Here is a 20606-nt window from a genome sequence, read left to right on the forward strand (position 1 = left end):
CCCACAACAAAACAAGTGAAAAAAAAAAAAAAAAAGAGCTGAGATTTTTTGATTTTCTCAAAATGATATCAAACAATTGATCCAGTAAATCAATGCGCTGTTTGTGTGAAAGCAGGATCGCTGGTCACACTCCGTTAAAGCTTTATTGGTTAGAAAATGGAACCGAGAGAAAGTGCTCATCAAGTCTTTATTTTCTTATTATCAATATGAGAGACCTCAATAACACAATGATTTCTTTTTTCTTGAGGGGATTTTACATTATTGTTACTATTTTCCAACTCTAAAAAGCTGAAAACACCAATTATCTGGTCGTAAATATCAAGTGAAATGGCTGATGTTCTTTTATCCTCTAAGGATCCACTTTTTTGTGGTTTTATAGGGTGGCTTCAGCTGTTCCAATCATATCTTGGATGAAAAGAAAGAAACATCCTGGACAGGCTGCCAGTCCATTACTGGGCAAAGATGTACATATCAAGACAAAATAAACTATTATTCACAACAATATTCAATTTAGAATCACCAATTAGGTCAAAATGCAAAGGGACAACATTCAGTCTCCACACAGGGAAGCCGCCAAGGCCAGAATCAAACCAGGGATATAAAAAGCACCAATATAACTGGCAATAAAAATTCAATTCACGTTTATGTTGGGAAAGAACATAGATATAATTCCTTTCATTCAGAAAAAAAAACAAAAAAAGTGGAGCCCGGGAAACTTTTCTTCTTCTTTTGATCACACTACAGAGAGAATAATCTTTTAGCCGGCGGGCGAGAAGGATCTGTGAGAATAGTGGAAATTCACTCAGAACAACAGCCAGTGTTGTTCAATCACCTTCAGGGCCAGAGACCACCGGGTAATTATTTTTCAGGAAGTCATGTGCTTCGCTGTGTGGCTCAGGCATAACGGCAGAACACGAAGAACCAGCCCGGGTTCCCACAACGCTTCTCTCCAGCTCTCGCTGCAACTCTCCAAACGCTCAAAACCCTTCACCTCCCCGAAACCGCGGAGCCTCAGACGTCCCTTCATTTCACTGCCGCTGTGAACTCCCTGTGTGAGTGGAAGTCCGATCTGACTCCGTGCCTCGGACCACAGTTTTATGGCGGTTTATTTAAACCGCCGAGTTTTGTTTTGACAAAATTCCACAGTTTAGTGCTCGCTGTCTGTTCGACTCAAACCCCGTTGCCTTGTTTCGCCCGCTGCCAACACTCACACGCCGCCACTCAGGCCCCGCGGTGGCGACTGGCCGAGCACACACGTCTCATCCAAGAAGTCCTTCGGCGGTTTCAGCCCCAGTAACTCACAACCAACAAGCCGACTGCGGCGAAGCAGCGGGAGCCTGTAGGATGGTTCTCCTCGACTAAACTCACTCCCAGGCTGTTCAAAGCCATCCCGCCACCCGCAGGAACAAAAATATAATCAAAACAGAATTATGCAGCTTCAAATTAATTGCAGAGGCTCATAAATCTGAGTTTCCAGGTTATGCCAGCATGCTTTTTCAATACACCGATACATCAGTGCATTCCAGCCTCAGACAAACAGACTTTGGCCGACGGCAAAAAAAATTTAGAGCAGGGGTTGAAATATTTGTCACGTCTGTCAGGGGGTGGGAGTGTGATTTGTGAAAGTGTATACTTTATACCGCATACCATTTCATGATACAGTATAAGCAACGCAACTCCTGTTCCAGGTCTGGGGTCCGGAGCGGCCGGGGGCCTCATTAGCGCCGTGTTTGTTTAAGACCTTGATCCCACACGCGCCTTCGTTTACCGGAGGTAACTGTGACTCACCGGAGTCTGAAACGCCTCTAATTAACGCGACTGGTTTGTATTAACGAACTGAGGCTCAACATTAGTGATTAGATTTTTAGAACAGTCACAGTTACTAAACCTGAACCAAACAGAAGCATTGTGAGGCAGTCCAGGTGTGTAATTTTAATCAGCGTGTCAGCTTTGCTTCTCAGAGACGAAACTTTTAAAACAACACCGTTAAAGTATTTGGGCTCACACAGAGCACTACGGGACCCACGCCCCACCATGCTGTTTTACCATTCCACATCCTGTTTCACCGCAGTGTCGATCAACAATGTCTGTGCAGAGCTATGAAGCGTCAAATGCAAGAGTAACTGTTTCACCTTCACAACAGCTGAGATATCACTGCAGTGAGAGTCAGTTTAATCACTGAAATCAGGTCGCTTGTTTGAACGTAAAGGGTCAAAAATACCAAGTTCAATATGTCCCAATGACAACGCTGAGCCACATTAAACCCCAGTCTGTCTGGATAGTGTCTCAAAAGCAACATGGCCTATAATCAAATTTGGGAAAGTTTCTGGAAAACCTAGCCTGATGAGGAGACACAGCATCCATCCTGCGAGGACCGAGCAGCTGAAAGATTTTCATATTGGGCAACCAACTAAAAGCGTTTCGACTGTCATCAAAATCATCTCGATTAGGTGTTTAAAACAAACACAGTCAAACACTTGTCCTAAACACATCTATTGTCAGATGTTTAATAAGCCTCATCCAATAAAAAGCTCTTTTTTGGGAGCTGAAGTGTGGAGAATGTCCCCACTCCGCTGCTTTAAATCGAAAACCGAACCTCATGAAGACGAGCGGGGCTCGTCTGTTTCCAAACTACAAATAATCACGGTTGTTAACACAGCAACAACCAGACAGACTGGTGCGCTGATGGATGCTATTGTTCCACAAACGGAAGTGGCACATCGACACTCGGCTGGAGAAAAGGAAAATACTGAGGAATGTGATAAAGAGAGCGAGAAACAGAATAGAAAACAAAACCAAAAACAATGAAGTACACACTGTGGAGGAGAGAGAGAGCTTCCAAAGAATGTTTCATTTAGTTTGTTTAAACTTAAAAAGAAACGGACTGAAATACTTGAGGAAAAGAAAAAAGCTTTCTGAAAGAGCGGCGCTAAAGCTTCATCAATCCAGTTAAGATGCATGAAAAGATAAGACTTTCCAAAACTCGAATCTTAAAAAAAAAAAGGGACGATATCAAATTTAGAAACATTTTATCAGATGTTCTGTAACTTGAGGAACTAATATCGGGGAGATAAATGAACCGCGTAACGTTCTGATTATAAAACATGTGGGTAAACTTGGGATGGACCCAGAAAGAGAGTCTTTATTCTCCAGGATTCACAGCCTGAGGATGTCTGATGTGTTCGGCACTGACGTGAAAGGGAGGAGACGTTTATCGTTTATGTTTTTTTTTTTTTTTTACCAGGTCACCATGATGTCCGTCTCAGGCAGGTGACACTGTCGGTCGTCTGGATTCAGGATTCTGGGAGTGAGGGTCATCGCAGCTTCCACGGACACAACGGCTTGAGACCTGTGCACGCACATACACACACACACACAGACAAGAAAACAACCATCTGAGATCATATATGGTGCAAAAAGAATAAAACTGATTGCTTTTTGGTTTTTTTTTTTGTGCCTTACCTGTAGACTGACACTTCGCCGGTACCGAATGCCCCCACAATCAAATCTGGTGGGGAGAGAGAGGGAGGGAGAGAGAGAGAGAGAGAGAGGGAAGGAGAAAGGGTGGGGGGGTGGGGGGTGAGTAGGGAGCTTCAAAGAATGCCACAGATGGGACTGATTTCAAGGTCTCCAGCAATCTTCATCAAGCACAGACTTCTCGTGTCTAATACACACACAAAAACACATAAACACCTCTGTACACTCACACACAAGCTTTCTGATATCACCTTGTTGTGACTTTCATATATATCCCATTACAGATTTGATTTAAGAATGGAACACGTCATGAACGTGTCTGTGCGCATTTCCATACACATATCATCCATACACATACACATATGACCGATGTGTGTATTTGCATGTGTTTATGCTGCACAAACATGTGCGGGTTTACGGTCGAGACGGGGACCCCACACTACATTCCAGCTCCATAGCAAGGCTCACATCGCTCCCAACAGCCTAAACAGCAACGATGTAAGCAGCACCAGATTTCATCTATATGTGATTTTTTATTTGTTTTGATCGTCTTTGTGTTTAAAACACGCTTTTAATTGGCTCTCATAGTTTAAAATAAGAGCCAGTATTTAATGGATGTGGTCAGGGGACACATACTGATCTCACACACACACACACACACACACACACACACACACACACACACACACACACACACACACACACACACACACACACACACACACAGAGTGCTGATTAAAACAATGTGAAACTGAAGAGAAGCTCTTAATGTCTACAAATCTCAACTTCCAGATGCTGGAGAAACTTTGAGTTTTGTGATCTGAGACAGACAAAATAACCTAATTCTGCTCAGTGATTCAACTTGGGATGCTATCTCAACATGGGACATTTTTTCCCCCCAAATTATGATGGCTCTATTTCCAACTGGAGCTACGTGAGGTTACAATGACGAAAAGGTTTTTCTATATTCAGCACTTCATCAGGTCTCTGATGAGCACAAACAGCGATCATCATCTGCTCGGGAAGGAGAATGGATAAAGGCAAGTGGAAGTGTGCTCTTGTAGACTTTTCTTGTCATTAGCTCTGCCTTTCCTCTCCTGTGTATTTAAGAAGAAAGGGACTAATTGAATCTGAGAGCGGCACATCTGTTTCTGCCTCTGGCTGCAGTCACCAAGTCCCCCTGAAACCACAACATTAAACATTTAAGCCTCGTCCCTCTCTCCCCCGCCCCCCCGGGGGCGCGTTATGTCACTGAGTGGAAATACTGCTCCGCGCGTCTCTCAGGGATTCACACTGAACATCTCCGAACGAAAAGACGGTCCTGCAGACGTGAGAAAGGGTTAAAAACTTGAAGCGCGGGATGAAGGGAAGAGGTGAACTAAATAAGGGCAGAGGATCGTGCACTTGGCCTTTAAACCACAAATCTGTGAAAGCCATTAGAAGCAAGGTGTGTTCTGAGCAGAGAGAGAGTGTGTGAACACCTCATAGTGCAAATTCCTGTGTCCATCCCGCTGTTTGGGGTTAAATAACAAGAAAACCACAGCCCCTCTGCTGCCATAAGTAGATAAAAAGTGTTTTATTTAGTGGTTTTCTGTGCTGCTGAACATAAAACTCATGCATGCTGGAAGAAGAGATGACTGTGAATAGGCCACTCTGAGGTTAAGTGTGTGTGTTGGAGTGTGAGTGAGCGCGCAGCTGCATCACGGCCTAAATCAAATAACAGCCCTCTTTCCTCTTCATGTCAATCTCATTTCCTCACACACGGTAAAGCTTTGCTGGCACTGCTGATTCCAGATTGCGGTGTGTACCAGAACACACTGAACCGTGGCCACAGCAGCATTCATACACTCCTCGCTTCGATAACAGCTCTTCGTGCAGGTATGGCTCTCGGTAACCGAGCTGCCTGTGCCCACGGTGTCTGTCCCGGCCTGTGCAAACACAGCTCCATACAGAGTTTAGACAGACTGTCAAGCTGTCACTGGCTGTCTGCCCCGGCTGCCTGTTTAGCTGCAGGGGGACTGGCCCGGTTGATGAAGTGCCAAAGGTCAATGGCACTCAGTGGAAAAAGACGTGGGCTGAAAAAAAAAGAGATGATGTCTGAATTCTTGCACGCATGTGTGGTATTTAAAGATTGCTAAACAAATTGCCAGTTATCATACATATTTGAAACTTTCCTCAGGAGAGTAGGGGGTATTAGAAAAACTGGAAAAAGCTTTTTGAGCGTTGCCTAATATGGAATCATATTTATCAGTGTTTTCTGTTCCGTTGGCTCAAAGTAAAATCTTCGTATTGTGAAAGTAAAGGGTGCAGTTTGCTGAGAGGTATGGGGAAGATCTGCCCCTTTCGAGTCGATGCGGCCCCAAACACACCCACCCCCACCCCTACGCCCCCACCCCCACCCCACTTGGTCATGGGGGGAGTGGAAAATCAATCTGCTTCTTACTGTGATTAAAGTCATTTCACCAGGACTAAACACATCAAATCAGTGTATTTTAAAGTGGATCGAGGTTGACGACTCATGTATCCAAAATGAAAGTCAAAGCTATTAACCGTAAAATCACACACTCCATATATACAACATCACACTAATTATCAAGCTTTGGTTGATGTCAGACTTTAAAAAAGATTTGAGCTCTTTGTTTTTAATGGCTTTTGGCTTTTAAAATCAATTTAGTAATCATTAATGCTCGTCCTGACAGTAAATCTATCAACTGTTATAACACAATTAAAGATTTTCACCATATATAATCTAATCCTTTTCATTACATGTACAATAAATTCAGTCCTGAAAATTTAAAAAGGTTTGAAGCACTCAGCTGATCTATAACAAGCTTTCTGTCACTGAGGAGACACAAAGCTGCTAGTAGTTACCAAAGGCTGAATTCAGCAATAAGTAAAGTCGAGGTGACTTTCCTTTCCATTTTATCCCTAATTTCCGTTTTATTTATTTTCCTACCGTGAGCTACCGCATGCAAAGACAAACACATGACGTCGTTACGCGAGATGAAGTCAATTAAAAGCTAAAAGGAGAACCTCGTCACCCTCCTTCCTTCCCTCCCGTGGTAGGCTAATGACAATAAATGTCAGTGAGCGAGCGCGGCGGCTGGAGCAGGCCTCCCAGACGCCGGAGCAGTCCTCTCATAACGCTGATCAAACATCTCCCGCTCCTTTGAACAGTGTGACTTTACTGCCCTGCGAACGGCACACCATGTGTGTGCGTCGCACTTCCGGCAGCTACCTCCCTAATGACAGACGACACTGGAGCTGCACTCCACTCTGTGTGTGCCACTGTTTATACGGTGTGTGTGTGTGTGTGTGTGTGTGTGTGTGTGTGTTGGCTGAAAGCTTTGCCACCCGTGAGTTTCTCCTCTACTTCTTCCTCCCAAAGGGTCTACCTCAGCGTGAGTTTCAGCCTGTAATCCCTGCGTGTGTGTTTATTGTTCAGTGTTTTTTTTTTTTTTGGGGGGGGGTCTTTACTGTAAAATGTTTTTAATTCTGCACGGGTCTGACTGTGAGCGGGAGCTTAGCACAGACTCAACACACACTCCCTGAATCTCTGCCAGCGAAGCCGATCACAGGTCACACACGTGAACCTGTGTGTAAGAAATGTGTTATTACAGCAGAATGAAAAGGAAAATGTAATGGGGGGGGGGGGGGCAGAAAAAAAAAGTGAAACTAAACACTTTTTTTTATTACTTTCAGTCCAATCTGTGGAAGTTTGAAGCCAAATAAATTCTGAGAGCAGATTGGCTCCAAATTAGGGAGAAAATAGGGCAGTAAAACACTGGCTCTGCAGACCTGCTTCGTTTAGGTGGATTATGCAGACAAGTATATAAATAACTTCAAATTTAATCTCCTTTGTTTGTTTTATTTCGCTACTAAAGATTTCATTACATATGAGAAGTCAGAGTTAAAGGTGCACGGGAAAGAAAGTAGGTGCTACATTTGTCAAGACGACCATTTCGGTATGTAACTTGACTAAAAGCTGCTTCGTCTTGCCAAAGTTTTAGGGATGTAGGCAAAGACTTGAATGTCTGACAGGGCGAACATGCGGATAATATATCAAACTTTCTTTCTTTTCTCCAATCTAACGTCTCCTTCTCGAATACTTGAAACCCCTAAAGAATGGATGCGGCAGCAGTTTATGGCACAACTCCTTCCACCCTTTCTGATGACTTTAGCAGAGAGGAGGAGGAGGAAAGCAATATGGGAGAACATGGAGGGATGGTAGCAGTGGAGAGCATGGGGGAGCGATGAAATGTGGGGTTCAGCCATGAAGACAGGGGAGACTGTAATGAGAGGAGCTGGAGGAAAAGTGAATAAGTGAAGGAATGCAAGCCGGGGGAAAGAATTTGGATGGTAACATGGTGAGCGGAGAACAGGCGAGCTGGGCTGAGTGTTTACCGGGATACTGATTGCCGTCCAGATCTTGGCCTCCTCTCAGAGTGAATCCAAATCCGGGCAGGCCGCCGCTGGGGGCCGCGGCCGCTTTCAGCTCTTGGCTCAGCTTCAGACCTTGCGTCGATACGTATCTGTTGCCGTTGAAGATCAATACTCTCCCTCCACGCTCCTCGCCTCCAAATGGACAGCCCACCGCCACGTCTGCGGGATGACACACACACACACACACACACGTATGGTTTAGGCATTAACGGGGTTAAGGCCCCGCTGAGACAGAAGCAAAGGAAAACATACAGGTAGAGAGGAAAGGAAAGAGAGACGGAAAACAGCTTGACCTCTTCATACTCCAGCACGGCCACTCATTTAGTTTACTTAACCCTTTATCAGGCAGATCAATATTGCCTTTCTTCTCATTTCCTTTCAAAATAAACATGGCGATCTACTGACAATCTAAAAAATGCAGCAGTAAATAGATGTTCTATATTTTCTGAAAGAAATTAAGTGGACTAAAATAAGTGTGTTTGACACTCTTCTTTATACAATCTCATAATGATATAAATCCTCTCTTGTTATAAGTACAGTACACGGTTTTTCTTCAAATCACACAACAGGTTATTACACAATGTTGAGGATTTGGGAACAAGATATGATCTTTAACTGAGAAGAAGCACTTGTATCCAATTAGAGACATAATATGTGTAATTCTGTTTAATTCAGTACATTCCCACTTCTGTATGAATTGAATATGATAATGTTTCTTGCAACACTTTCTATGCATAATACACGAGGACTGCATTCATTGAGCAATGTAATGCATTCAGAATGTTTTATTAAACTTTATTGAAAATGTCATCAATATTTGAAGTCATATATGACAACGAATAACAAGGTTCATAAAGGATTATCGGTGGTGGTGTGTTACGAAGCCATCATTTACTTCATAACTTCATGGTAAAGTGACAGTATTAACACACCAGGGCAGAAACGCTTCGTAAACCTCAGCAACAGGCGACAGTGTGACGTTGCTAGCTTAAAGGAAAAATTCAGCGCTGCGCAAAGTTATTAGCTATTTTACAAGACGATATTAAAACTGACACAGATGAACAGCTTCCCCCTGTTGGACAGCGTCAGTCCGAGAAAAGGATCGACTGAAAGCGTCTCAACAGCTCATTTGCACAAATCCCAGTGATGAAACATTATGAAAGATGAGTTTATTATAACCCATCGTATCAAACGCCTTAAATCCTTTATAAACCCTGTTCTGAGCTATAATTATAAATAATTACCTCCAATTTTATATAGCACTATAATTGGCACCATATGAATGTGTGATTATACAGCAGAACTCCCCTGATTTTCCTACCATGCTAATTATTTTAAATTTAAATAAGATCTTAAGCACAAAAAGTAAAAAAAAAAGAACTCCTCATTCATTAATACAGCAATGACACCTTCTTGTTTAAAATGTACATATTCAGGTAATTTAGTGAACTATAAAACTTTTGTTTTACCTATATTTCTGACTTTTCTCACCAGTTTTTTGTTACATGGCTCTGCAGTTGTATGAATAGGAACGAGCATGAAGCAACAGGCTTAAAGAGAGGGAAGAGGGTAAAACAGCTAATGTTACCCAGTTTAAACATATTTGTGGAACAACACAACACCTACACACCAAAGGACAAATAAATACAGAGCTCGAACCAGTGGGATAATGTAAGCACCTGTTCTGAGATGAACAAAAGGCACAGATCCCCAACGTCAAGCAGACTGAAGTATTTTTCCTTGATGCCCATCTACTGCACTGACCTGCATTGACGTGCATATCAGCACTGTAACTGTCCAAACACCTCTAGACATCCTGTTTGTCTCCGGCCCCCCTCTCTCCCTCTCAGCCTAAACAACTGGTTCCACATGAAGACGATTGTGGGGTAGAGAGGATAAATGCAACCATGTGTGTATGCAAGTGTACATGTGAGCTCTGTGTGTGTGTGTGTGTGTGTGTGTGTGTGTGTGTGTGTGTGTGTGTGTGTGTGTGTGTGTGTGTGTGTGTGTGCACAGCTGAATAGCTGTGTAAAAAAAAACTTGATACTTGATTGAACTCGAAATAATGTGAAAGTCACTTCTAGCTGTTACTCAAAGGTTTGCACACAATAAAGACATGCACAACAAAGAGAGGGAGGGAAAGAAAGACAGAAAGAAAAAAACAAGCTTGAGAACACCCACTGTGATCATCGAAAGCAAAACTATAGAAGAGGGTTACTCACGAGTCAAAAACAGGCCGACCGGCACAGTGTGAGTCATGGTTACAGAGAGCCAGTGTTGGTTGATAAACATTAATAACAGAGACAACCGCACCGCAAACTGAATGAACGGTTATGACAATTCACACTCAGCAAAAAAAAGCCTGAAAAGATGAGGGGAAATGGCTATGGCTCGGCTTTCAGGAGGAAATTTGTAAATGAAGGGATGAGGTCTCTGCTGTGGGAGGAGGAAGAGGCTCGGGGAATCTGTCTGTAATTAGACAGAAATGAGGGCGCAGGTATCCTGGAACACGGCGGTTTGGCATTAGTGAGAACGGGCGGCTGAAGACCCTGATGACAGCGCTTTCATGGTGCGTTTGTGCCGTAATTCTGCATAATGAACTCATGAATGTGATGAACGTCGGCTCATCATGTGAACCATCAACAGGCCGACTGTCTCCGCCGTCTCCGTCTCCTCCCCGGACACTCGGCCGGTCCTGGGAGGCTGACGCACACCGACAGACAGCAGATGTGATTTATGTTTCCAAGCAGAAAAAGCTTCAGTATTGATCCAGAGGTTATCGATCCAGTGGTTAATGGGTTAAAAGGAGTAGTACACACATTAACACACTCCACAGCAAAAATAAATAAAAGATAAATTGGGGAGATTGACGCCATACAGGCTCCAGATGTGTGTCCGTTCATTCGTTTTTGAGGCGGCAGGCTTCGGCTTAGCCCAAGCATTTCAGCCTCAGGCTGCACGCTTTTTGTGTGTGTGTGTGCATGTGTGTGTGTCAAATCAATGTGAGGATAAAACAAACACATTGAAGAGGAATGAATGAACTCCGGGCAGGAGGACAGAAATTCCCAGATGATTTTATCTCGGGGCACATCTGGCGAGTTAAAAATAACTCCAGCAAACACACGGCTCAAGGCAGATCATCAGAGGAAGAAACAAGTTCACGCAGACAACCTTTCATCGCCACACTTCCTGATTGGCTGAAGAGCTTTAGGTCCTCTCAACTAGCAGCTCCTGATAGGATTTCCTCAGTCACTCAGAGACAAAACAGTCCGAAAGCCACAGCAACAAAGAAAAACCCTCCTCTGGTTTGAGGTTTACTTGAAAACATCAGTTCCGTGTGGACAGACAAGAACAAGAACAAGAACAAGAGAAAAGGGTTCTAAGACTGGAACACAGCATATGTCAAAGGATTTTGTACCTTTCCTCTGTGGAAACTGTGGAAACGTCTCCAAATACAGATGAAGCCATTAATCTCGGTATGTTTTGAAATCCCATTTAGGAAGAATTCACACTGGCATTAGGCCTGATCACTAATTGCTTTTAATGATCTTTGCTGGATTACTTAAGGTTCATCCACGAATATACCTTCATCGCTGCTTTTATCCACCTCAGCGAACTGAAATACAGGGAAAAACCAGGCTACGCTATGGACAAGTCAATAATCCATCACAGCGAAAACAGAGATTTCCGCTAGATTAATAAGCACTGGGAAATCATGTGTTCGTAGACTGGGAAGAGTCTCAGCATACCGTTGTATCCGTCCTGGTTGACGTCTCCCAGGGGTGCTATCGCTGTGCCGAACCGTCCGAAGACGTGGGTGCCAGTGAGGGGGACAGGCGGGGTGAAAGTGAGCGGGCCCAGCTGCAGGTAGAGGTAAACCCGTCCCACCTCTCTGGGTTTGGACTCCATCTCTCTCTCCATGTAGAGCGGCGCTCCGACCAGCACGTCGTCCGTCCTGTGGAGGCATGGTGTTGATTCGGTGATCCGGGAATACACAGAAAGCGCTTGTTTCAGGAGTGAAAAGGATATATTTTGTTTTAAACTCACCCATCTCCATTCAAATCAGTGACAGCCACAGAGTAGCCAAAATAGGAGGCCATCTGTCAGACAGAAAAGGAAGAGCAATTTTAGGATTAAGCCAAAACCTAATACTGTACATGTTTTTCATCTGAGCTCTTTCTTCTTCCGCCCTCTTCATGACTGAGTTGATTAAGGAATAAATGGAAGAAAATCAATATCAGCTGCAGTTCACGGTCCAGCCGTTTAAAAGTAATATCACAGACGAGTGGGATGTGCTGATGCTCTCACCTGCTCCCCCGAGAAGTTTTGGATGAAAGTCAGATTGGTGGAGTTGATCATCACCACCTAAATCAAGAACACACACTATTAGACACACAGCACAGCAAAAACGAAAGAGGAAGCAGGGTTTGTCCACACAGAACGAACACGGCCGAGCTGTCTGACAACAGACAAACACATGAAGAATGCTGGGAAAAAGTCAGAAACCACAAGAATAAGACTTGTTTTACTGGAAGTCCTCTTGTCTCACTGCCCTCCTGCACCACCTCCATCTTTGCGCCTTCACCATTTCCCCCTCATCTTTCTCTCCTTCCCCCAATCCTAACCCCGGTTTGCAGGGATAGAGGGAGGGGGGGGGGTGGCTGAGAATTCCTTCATAAGACTTAAAATAACAACCACATGGAGACGGCCGGGGGCTACGCGTTGCACACACACACTCACCCACACACACACACAGGCAGGAGGATACACGTTGACCCAATCACAGATGTCTCAGAGACTTACCGAACAGGGACAGACTTACCAGCACGGACATACGAGGACGTGTAAACACAAATATTAAATCACAAGCCTGAGAGTTAACTTCTCTTTGGCCTCAGCTGTCAGGCTGGTCGCAGAGGAAACCTGCTCGGGCCTGACAGCGACTCCAGTGCCAAGCCTTGAACATGGCCAACCTGTGTCTGTCATAACAGTCCACCCACTGCGAGCTACAACCACCTCCTCCGTACAGGAGGAAGCATTCTCACCAGACATGAAACCCTGCACTGCAGCCATGTGTGTGTGTGTGTGCAGTGAGTTTTGCGGTTACAATGCAGGTTGGGGTTCGGGGTCGTGTATGTGTGGAGAGGGGTTAGTGGGGTTAGGTGGGGTCACCACCCTCCACATGCAGCGGAAGCTGTGTGTCATTAGGAAGGATTGACACTGTCAGCCCTGGGGACAAGTTCCCATAAGAGAGTTCATAGAATAGATACACAAAGCATACAGTGTAGAAGCCTTGCGGACACGTGAGGCTGTGAGTGGGTGAATTTGGATGAATACATACTGTATGTTCACCATCTCTTATCTCTCTGGAACAACACGTGTTTCCCAGAGACCTTAATATCATGTCAGGTAAAAATGTCGATAACTCACCGGTGGGTAATAAATCTGAGTATCGACCAATATCAAAAATGTTATCAGTGTGGAATACAACATAGTTTCATGTCAGAGATGAAATGTGGAGAATTTAGTTGATCCGACAGACATTCCCTAATATGGTGTTTGGCTGGGATGATGGACAGCGTCCAGAACGTCAGTCCTAACTCTGGAATTCGTTCTATTTTAGATGAGAGATCAGGAACAATAAGGAGGAAAGACAATATGCTAGACCTTTTCACTGATTTCTTTAGAGTTTCTTCATTTTTGTTTTGTACAGCTAAACAGCAATAATCTGCTTGGCTGATCAGACTCACATATCCAAAGTTCTGTGCTCCTCTCGGGACGCCGGCGATCAGCTCTGGAAAACATAAAAACAAAGAAAGGCCCAAATTAGTGTGAGAAAGAGAGAGAAAAGACTCAGCAGAAGTGTGTCTCAGAGGCCTGAACCCCCTGCCCAGCTCCCGGCCGAGTGTGGCTGAGAACACAGTGAGTGATTGGATGCTCTGGCTTCGCTTTCATATTGATTGATGAGTGCGGCGCTGTGGACGATCTGAATGTTCCACCCAGAGAGAGAAGACAGAGTCCTCGGTTCCCGGCCTCTGGCTCTACCCAACAGGCTCAACCACAAGTCCATTAACCAGTAATTTCCCAGTTTCATCTTTACTCAGATCTCCTCGTTCTCTATGAAAAGGCGGACGAGCCCACAGCGGTCTTTGTGCCACAACACACACATATGTAGCCTCTTAAGCCTCGCTTTAGCACCTCACCCCTGACATATGTTACGCCCAAGGCAGTTCAAGACCAATGCAGTGCTGGTACAGTGGTATACAAATGCAGGGCTGCCCCATAAACATCCCACTAAATGGTGATTAGTTAAGTAATATTGGTAAATGGAGACCTACGCTTGTGACACCAGAAAAAAGCTTTAAGACTTACTGCTATAAAGAGTTCACTGTTTTCACCATTTGTATTACAGAAAAAGTGAGGGCATGTGATTAATTTTCAGTCAGCAGAATGACCATGCAACTGTTTCCAAGAGAAATAAGTTGACTTGCAAATATCTAGTGATCCCATCTATTTGGACGAAATACCAGAAAAGCTCCACATAAACTTGAAAGCTCTCATCTGTATCTGCGACTCGGTTATAAAACGATGATGTGTGCGCGCAGGGATCTCTTTACACCTAATACGTCCCCTTCCAGATGAGACTCTGGACTCTCTCTCGACCTGCGGAGATTTTGCGGGGTCTGCCAGCAATCATTCTAATCAGTCAAAATGGCGGACAGGAAATCTCTTTATCAGCGGTTCCTGAAGTCCTGTCCCCTCGGGGTCGTGACCCAGACGTGCAGAGACAGTTCTCATTATTGCGGCTGGGTTCAGGCGCAGGCACGGTCACCCACCGCTCGCCGCCATGCTCACCGCGCCGCGTATTTAGAGAGCGAACACAGAGAAAGACAGAAAACATGCGGATCTTGCAGGGAGGCTGCTGCTGTTGTTAGCGAGGGAGTCCTCTGCTGCATGCGGTTAGTCGTAATGAATTGTTGGCTTACTCACCTTGTTCAGAGTCTCCTGTAAACTCTCCTGCTGCCACAGAGTAACCTAGGGAAAAGAGAGTTCCACATATGGTTGAAATTAGCTCAGACGTAATGATCTGTACACAACGTATGTGTCTTTGTGGTGAATTATTACATGGAGATAATGAAGATAATTGTTGTTTACTTTATGGTTTGTGCAGGAGTTTATGTGTATCAGTCTGTGTCCCTTTGATAAACTTGGGAGCCCACTAACTTAGTGGGGTCTGACCTACTTTCTAGGGACCAAATGTTGCATCCTACAATGGTTTTCTTTAAAACTTGGTTTTAGTGCTGAGGTTACAGCTGGGTTAAGGTTATGGTTAGAGTTGTAAATGCATTATGTTACTGGTTGAGTCCCGAGTGATGCTGCGCAGTTATGTGCATGGAGTGTGTGTGTGTGTGTGTGTGTGTGTGTGTGTGTGTCAATGTGTTTTACCGAGGTAGCTGTCGTCGTGTGAGTGTGCAGCGGCTCCAGTGTGTTTCTCTCCCGTAACCTGCCTCAGCACTGCCTTCAAAGAGTAGCCATTCAGTATCTCGGCTATCCCCGCTGTCATCACCTGACCTGCACACACACACACGCACGCACGCACGCACGCACGCACGCACACACACACACACACAAGAACACAGTTCGATGAATGGGGAAAAACAAACACTGCGGGGTGAGAGTCACATCTGTTCATGGACGGCGGTCGAAGCTCTCGGACCCCTGAAGGGAGCCCTGCCGCCCCCCCCCCCCCCCCCCCCCCCCCCCCCCCGCTCCAGCTGAAGCGTCTGCTCAGCATGAAGGATGCACAGAGCTAACGATACATCGACGTCTTCCCAGAGGACCGCTGACACACATCGTTGGCAGAGGAAGAGCTGAAAAAATACTCCAACGATCCTTTAAACACCCTCAAGAAAACTCGTGTCTTGGCAGCGAGCGATGGCTCTGAATTATAGGTGTGCGCGCACAAACAACACCCTTCCTCTGCTGTTGAACAAGAGGTCAAGCAAACAAATGATTTTATCTACGGCCGCCCTCAACCTTCCATAAATCCTCCTTAATGTGTGTGTGCGTGTGTGTACTGACGGGGGGGGGGGGGGGGTATGTGTGCCCTCTTAACCCTCCCTCCAGCTCTTCTCCCACTTCCTCCTCTTTCACGCTGCACTGAGTTTATCTTCACAGCAAAATATCACTACATCAACTCATTATGAAGCCGCTATCTGATTGATGGGACAGTTTCACAAATTGTTAACACATATACTGTACGTAAGTCACTGCTCTGAATTTAAAGTGTTCTGTACGCCAGATTGTATATGAGAGAGGCTTTTTTTTTTTAACAATGAATCAGACTGAAGATAATTGTTGTGTATTAGAGGCCATAAAACTCAGCCTGAGTGCTTTTATAAACATTTGGAGGAAGTGTTTTAACTGGAGGCAGCCTGTCTTGCCATACCGAGGGCACGGAGAGCGACCGCTCCATTAGACTGTCTGTGATGTCTGTTTAATGTGGTCTTGTATGATGTAGCATTCATTATTTAATAAGACGCGACAAACAGCATTATGGTATGATATGTAGTCTCCTCATTCTGCCAATCTCGCTTTGTTTTCTCCTGCTTTTTTTTCCCAAGTTAATTAAAAACACATCGACTGCCTCCTTGTCTAAACAAACGACCTGCTGCAGAGTCAAGGATCACGAGTTATGCAGAGAGAAAAGATTGATGCGTTTGTTAAATTCATCTGTATCCGTCTGCTTTCTCTTCACAAAGAGCCACGTGCTCCTCTGAATTTGGATGAAGCAGACGGAGCCTGCCGGACACCTGGGCTCGTGGGAGTAGCTTTCCACTTCAGCAACTTAACCATGACACACTCGAGCTGTGTCCACACCTATTAGGACACTTCATCCCTCTGTATAGTCTGTCTCTGCACATCCAGCCAGCCTGCTGACCTCAGCACGGCTTTCATCATACAGGAGATCCATCTTTTCTCCTCTCGCCGTGTCAGACTCACTAACAAACTCCCTCGCATTTCATCCCTGGCTCCCCCTTCAATGCAACATGTTTCTGTCATCTCCTGAGGCGTCCTATATCATCCGCGCCGCCTTTTTTCTTTCAGTCTCCTTTCCTTTGTCCTTCTCGGCTCTGCCGTCTGAGTTTCTTCCTCTTGTCCTGAAGCTTTTCCAGTGTCCTCCGGTGTTTTATCGCAGGGCAAAGGGGCAGTTTCTCTCCACTCCATTACTCCCCATCAGCCAATTACAGAGCTAAAACGCCCACTTCCTGTTACAGTGTTAAGAAAGCAGAGGGACATTAAGTAAAAGGTCGAGATATGTTAAAGGGGCGGGGAAAGATAGGGGTTTTTTTCCCCATTGTCTCTTAGATAAAACTTCTGTTATGAAATTTCAGCCTTGGAAACTGTTTCCATGTGTGTGTATGTGATACGTACTAACTGCTAAACTCATCTCCTTTGTTTTTTCCATCCTTGAACACCTTCCCATCCATGAAATCATTGAAAGAGAGTGACCGGACTGCAGTTTGCACGCTGCTGTTTGGCCTACCTTGCCAGTAATAGCTTCCAGGTCCTCCTACGACCAGCCTCCCTTCCTGGAATAAACAGTTAATTTGCATTAGTCGTGTGACAGACATTTGTCCGTGAATGAGTGCATGTGACTGTTGATTTGTGTGTGCAGGAGGTCTTTTCATGTCTGGAGCTTAGTATGTTTGCCTGCACATGTGATTCTTTCTGACATGCTTGTTGACATCCTGCAGAGAATGACAGCTTCCTGTACAGAAGGGTAGAGATAGACCATGAAACAGAGGTCAGAGTTCATATTGACTATACAGTCAAAGAATGTGTGCACTCCATCTATTGTATTGGAGTTGGTGGGTCACGTCGGGAGTGAAGACTTCTCCAGGGACCGGTTCTCTCTCATCTTCCCTGCGTCTATAAATCTCTGAAAGCTGCTCTCGTGTTTGAAACCTCTCTGTGTAAACTATGAGGGGGACAAACTGTGTGCAGCGGGCTGCCGAGACAATAACACGGAATCGCTGCGGCAGTCTTTACCTTAGTGAAATCCACACTGAAGCCGGCCTGACAGAATCCCTGTCCCTCCGGGTCCGGATCATCTGGAAACAACAAACACACGGGCAGAGATTAAAACATGACAAGCGCCACAGCGGGCATCGTAAAGTCCCACTCCTGGCTTTGATTACATCCCAACATTTTATTTCAGCTCATCAAAATGACTCATGGAGAAGTTTCCCCACATCAGCCAAAACATACAAAGAATCCCCTGAAGTCACCTAATGTAACTTTGCCTCTTTGTCTCCATCCACTATGGAACCATAAAGTCCAGAAAGCTGCTGACACTATTTCTTCGACTCTTTCTGCGATTGAACGTGAGCTCAGACAAATCCCCAGCTCATGAGTCAAAGTATCAGAATCGTAATGTATTTTATGTATCGCTCTCTACAGACTGCATAAAGAGTATCGACATAAAAACACAATGACTCTCAGGGACGATTCGTTACTTCCTGTTTTTGAACTCCCTTCTGTCTGAACCCACGTTTCAAAAGCTAGACTGCAGCTAAAAAGGAACGGCTACTTCTGACACCGATCAGCCGTAACATTAAAACACAAAAACATTCAAGTGGTCACAGAGTTGTGATTGATCACTGTATTCCTCTTCAATGTTTATACAAGAAAAAAACAAAAACAAGTAAACAACCAAACACCACCCTGAAATGATGCCTTGATGAGAAGCTTGATTAGTTGTACACAAACTTTTTCACCAGTCCACTGAAGTCTGACGGAACTCAGGAAAAAGAAGTGATTGCGTGCACATTAGTGACGTGTTGCTGCCCTCAGCCAGCTATACACTGCACAATGTCTGGCAATAGATCTGACCACAGCAAGAGTTGCAGTTTCCTTCCTTTTCTGTGAAGCAGGCACTCGGTGCCGGAATGCGCCACGAGCCACTCAGCGTATTGATCATGAATCAAAAACACTCGACAATGCAACACCTGTCGGTCCCTGGAGGGAGCAACGAGTGTGGCAAAGTGTCTTGGTTGAAGACACAACCTGCACAATCTCATGATCACAGTCAGGGTTTGAACCTGTGACCCACTGCTTCACAATACACTGACCACGCACACGCACACACACACACACACACACACACAAAAAACTATATGAAAGAATTAAGTCATTTGGGCTCCAGATGGAGATGCAGGAAATTTGATGAACCGACTCAAATGACTGCCTGAAGTTAGAGCCACATGAGGATGAAGAGCTTTAGAAATGAAGGAAAGCCGGATTTAGAAGAAGTGAGCTCACCATCTTTTATCGCTCACATCTTTCCTTCAATACAGTACCACCCTGGATTTATGGAATGTGATATTTTCAGCTATACATGAACCGTGTCTTCTGGACTACAAGATGCACCGCAGTATAAATCGCATCTGTTACAAAATACATCGAATAGGTTAAAAAAAAAAAACAGGATGTAGATCACTCTGGTGTATGAGGTGCATTTATTTTACTGCACCGATAAACTTCAGCCAGCAGCTGCTCTTCAAGAACCATCTGTGAACTTTTTATCGCTGTCATCGTATTTTAGCTCACGATTTACCTTCTTTGTCTTTGCCTATTTTTTTTTTTTTTTAATCTCTGATGCAAGCTTTAACATCCTTTGGTTTAAATTCTATAATGTAGCTTCTTATTTTTTGCAATGTTGTGTCAAATACAGAACTGAAGTTTTTCTGTTGTACTGTAGCAGCATTCTGGTGTCACACAGTGACATCCAGTGGTGACAGATGGCATCTATTAATATATTTTGATCCAGTCAATGAATTACAAAAGGACGTAGTCTTCAAAATATGGTAAACACAATCATCAGAATGTCATAAAGAAATCTACCAATGTCAACAAGCTAGCCAGATGAATCTTGTAATACTACTTTGCACCACAAGGTGGTACAGTGAGCGACCTGTTGACTAGTTAAATCATGGAGAATGAATAGTGAGGTGAATAATAATTTCAAAATTATGCAATTGTACAACACTCTTGTAAGTGTAGAAAGTTTACCTCTTAGATTATACTATAACAACAAGGAAAAAACTCCAAACATCCAGTAAAGATTCATATAAAATTTTCAATTGAGTTTTTTCCCTGTTTGGATTACTAAATTTAACTGTGCATTAACACAAAATTTATGAAGACCCATATTGTTCTGGAGTTTAGTGGCACCCTAAGGTGAAGCTTGATGATGCATCAGTACACATAAAGAGTGTGAGTCGAGTCAGTCTGAGTGGTCGCACGTTAATTTTTTAACATGAAGTATAAAAACCGCAGGGAGCCTAAAATGCAGGCTTAAACACTCAATGAAGGGAAAAAAAAGAAAGAAAGAAGAAGGAATCTCCTCCTGCCCAGAGAGTGCTGCAGAGTTATTCGTCCCGTGAGAACAGTTGAGTTAACAGTGTGATTATTCTCATCTTGATTAGTCAGCGCTGGCGCAAACAGCAAGAAAGATCTTTAACAACTGCACCAATTACTGGAGAGGGAGTATAACTCTGCCAGTGTGTAAGAGTTTGATGAAGTGGATTGAAAAAAAAAAAAAACCGGCCCTGTTTTATCTGCTGTTTACCATGAGCCACCTGACAGCCAACATTTCTTCTTATCAGAATCTGCCGGTGCCT

General features: G+C 44.4%; 2 protein-coding genes across 2 annotated transcripts in view; both read right to left on the bottom strand.

Annotated features, from left to right (window-relative positions):
- The window catches only part of itga8 (integrin, alpha 8), a 41007-nt gene that overhangs the window by 15624 nt on the left and 4777 nt on the right, over window positions 1-20606 (bottom strand). The window contains exons 5-15 of the mRNA XM_030102507.1: window positions 17974-18035; window positions 17468-17513; window positions 15367-15492; window positions 14911-14955; window positions 13671-13714; window positions 12229-12285; window positions 11968-12020; window positions 11670-11875; window positions 7882-8079; window positions 3463-3508; window positions 3242-3349 (exon numbers count right to left, since the gene is read on the bottom strand). Coding sequence (XP_029958367.1) covers window positions 3242-3349; window positions 3463-3508; window positions 7882-8079; window positions 11670-11875; window positions 11968-12020; window positions 12229-12285; window positions 13671-13714; window positions 14911-14955; window positions 15367-15492; window positions 17468-17513; window positions 17974-18035 — 991 coding nt within the window. The remainder of the gene's footprint in view (window positions 1-3241; window positions 3350-3462; window positions 3509-7881; window positions 8080-11669; window positions 11876-11967; window positions 12021-12228; window positions 12286-13670; window positions 13715-14910; window positions 14956-15366; window positions 15493-17467; window positions 17514-17973; window positions 18036-20606) is intronic.
- mindy3 (MINDY lysine 48 deubiquitinase 3) overlaps window positions 15308-20606 on the bottom strand; it is a 31453-nt gene continuing 26154 nt past the window's right edge. Inside the window, exon 17 of the mRNA XM_030102536.1 lies at window positions 15308-15360. The gene's annotated coding sequence lies outside the window, so the exon portion shown is untranslated. The remainder of the gene's footprint in view (window positions 15361-20606) is intronic.

This window comes from Salarias fasciatus, chromosome 11 (assembly GCF_902148845.1).
Source record: "Salarias fasciatus chromosome 11, fSalaFa1.1, whole genome shotgun sequence".
Lineage (NCBI taxonomy): Eukaryota > Metazoa > Chordata > Actinopteri > Blenniiformes > Blenniidae > Salarias > Salarias fasciatus.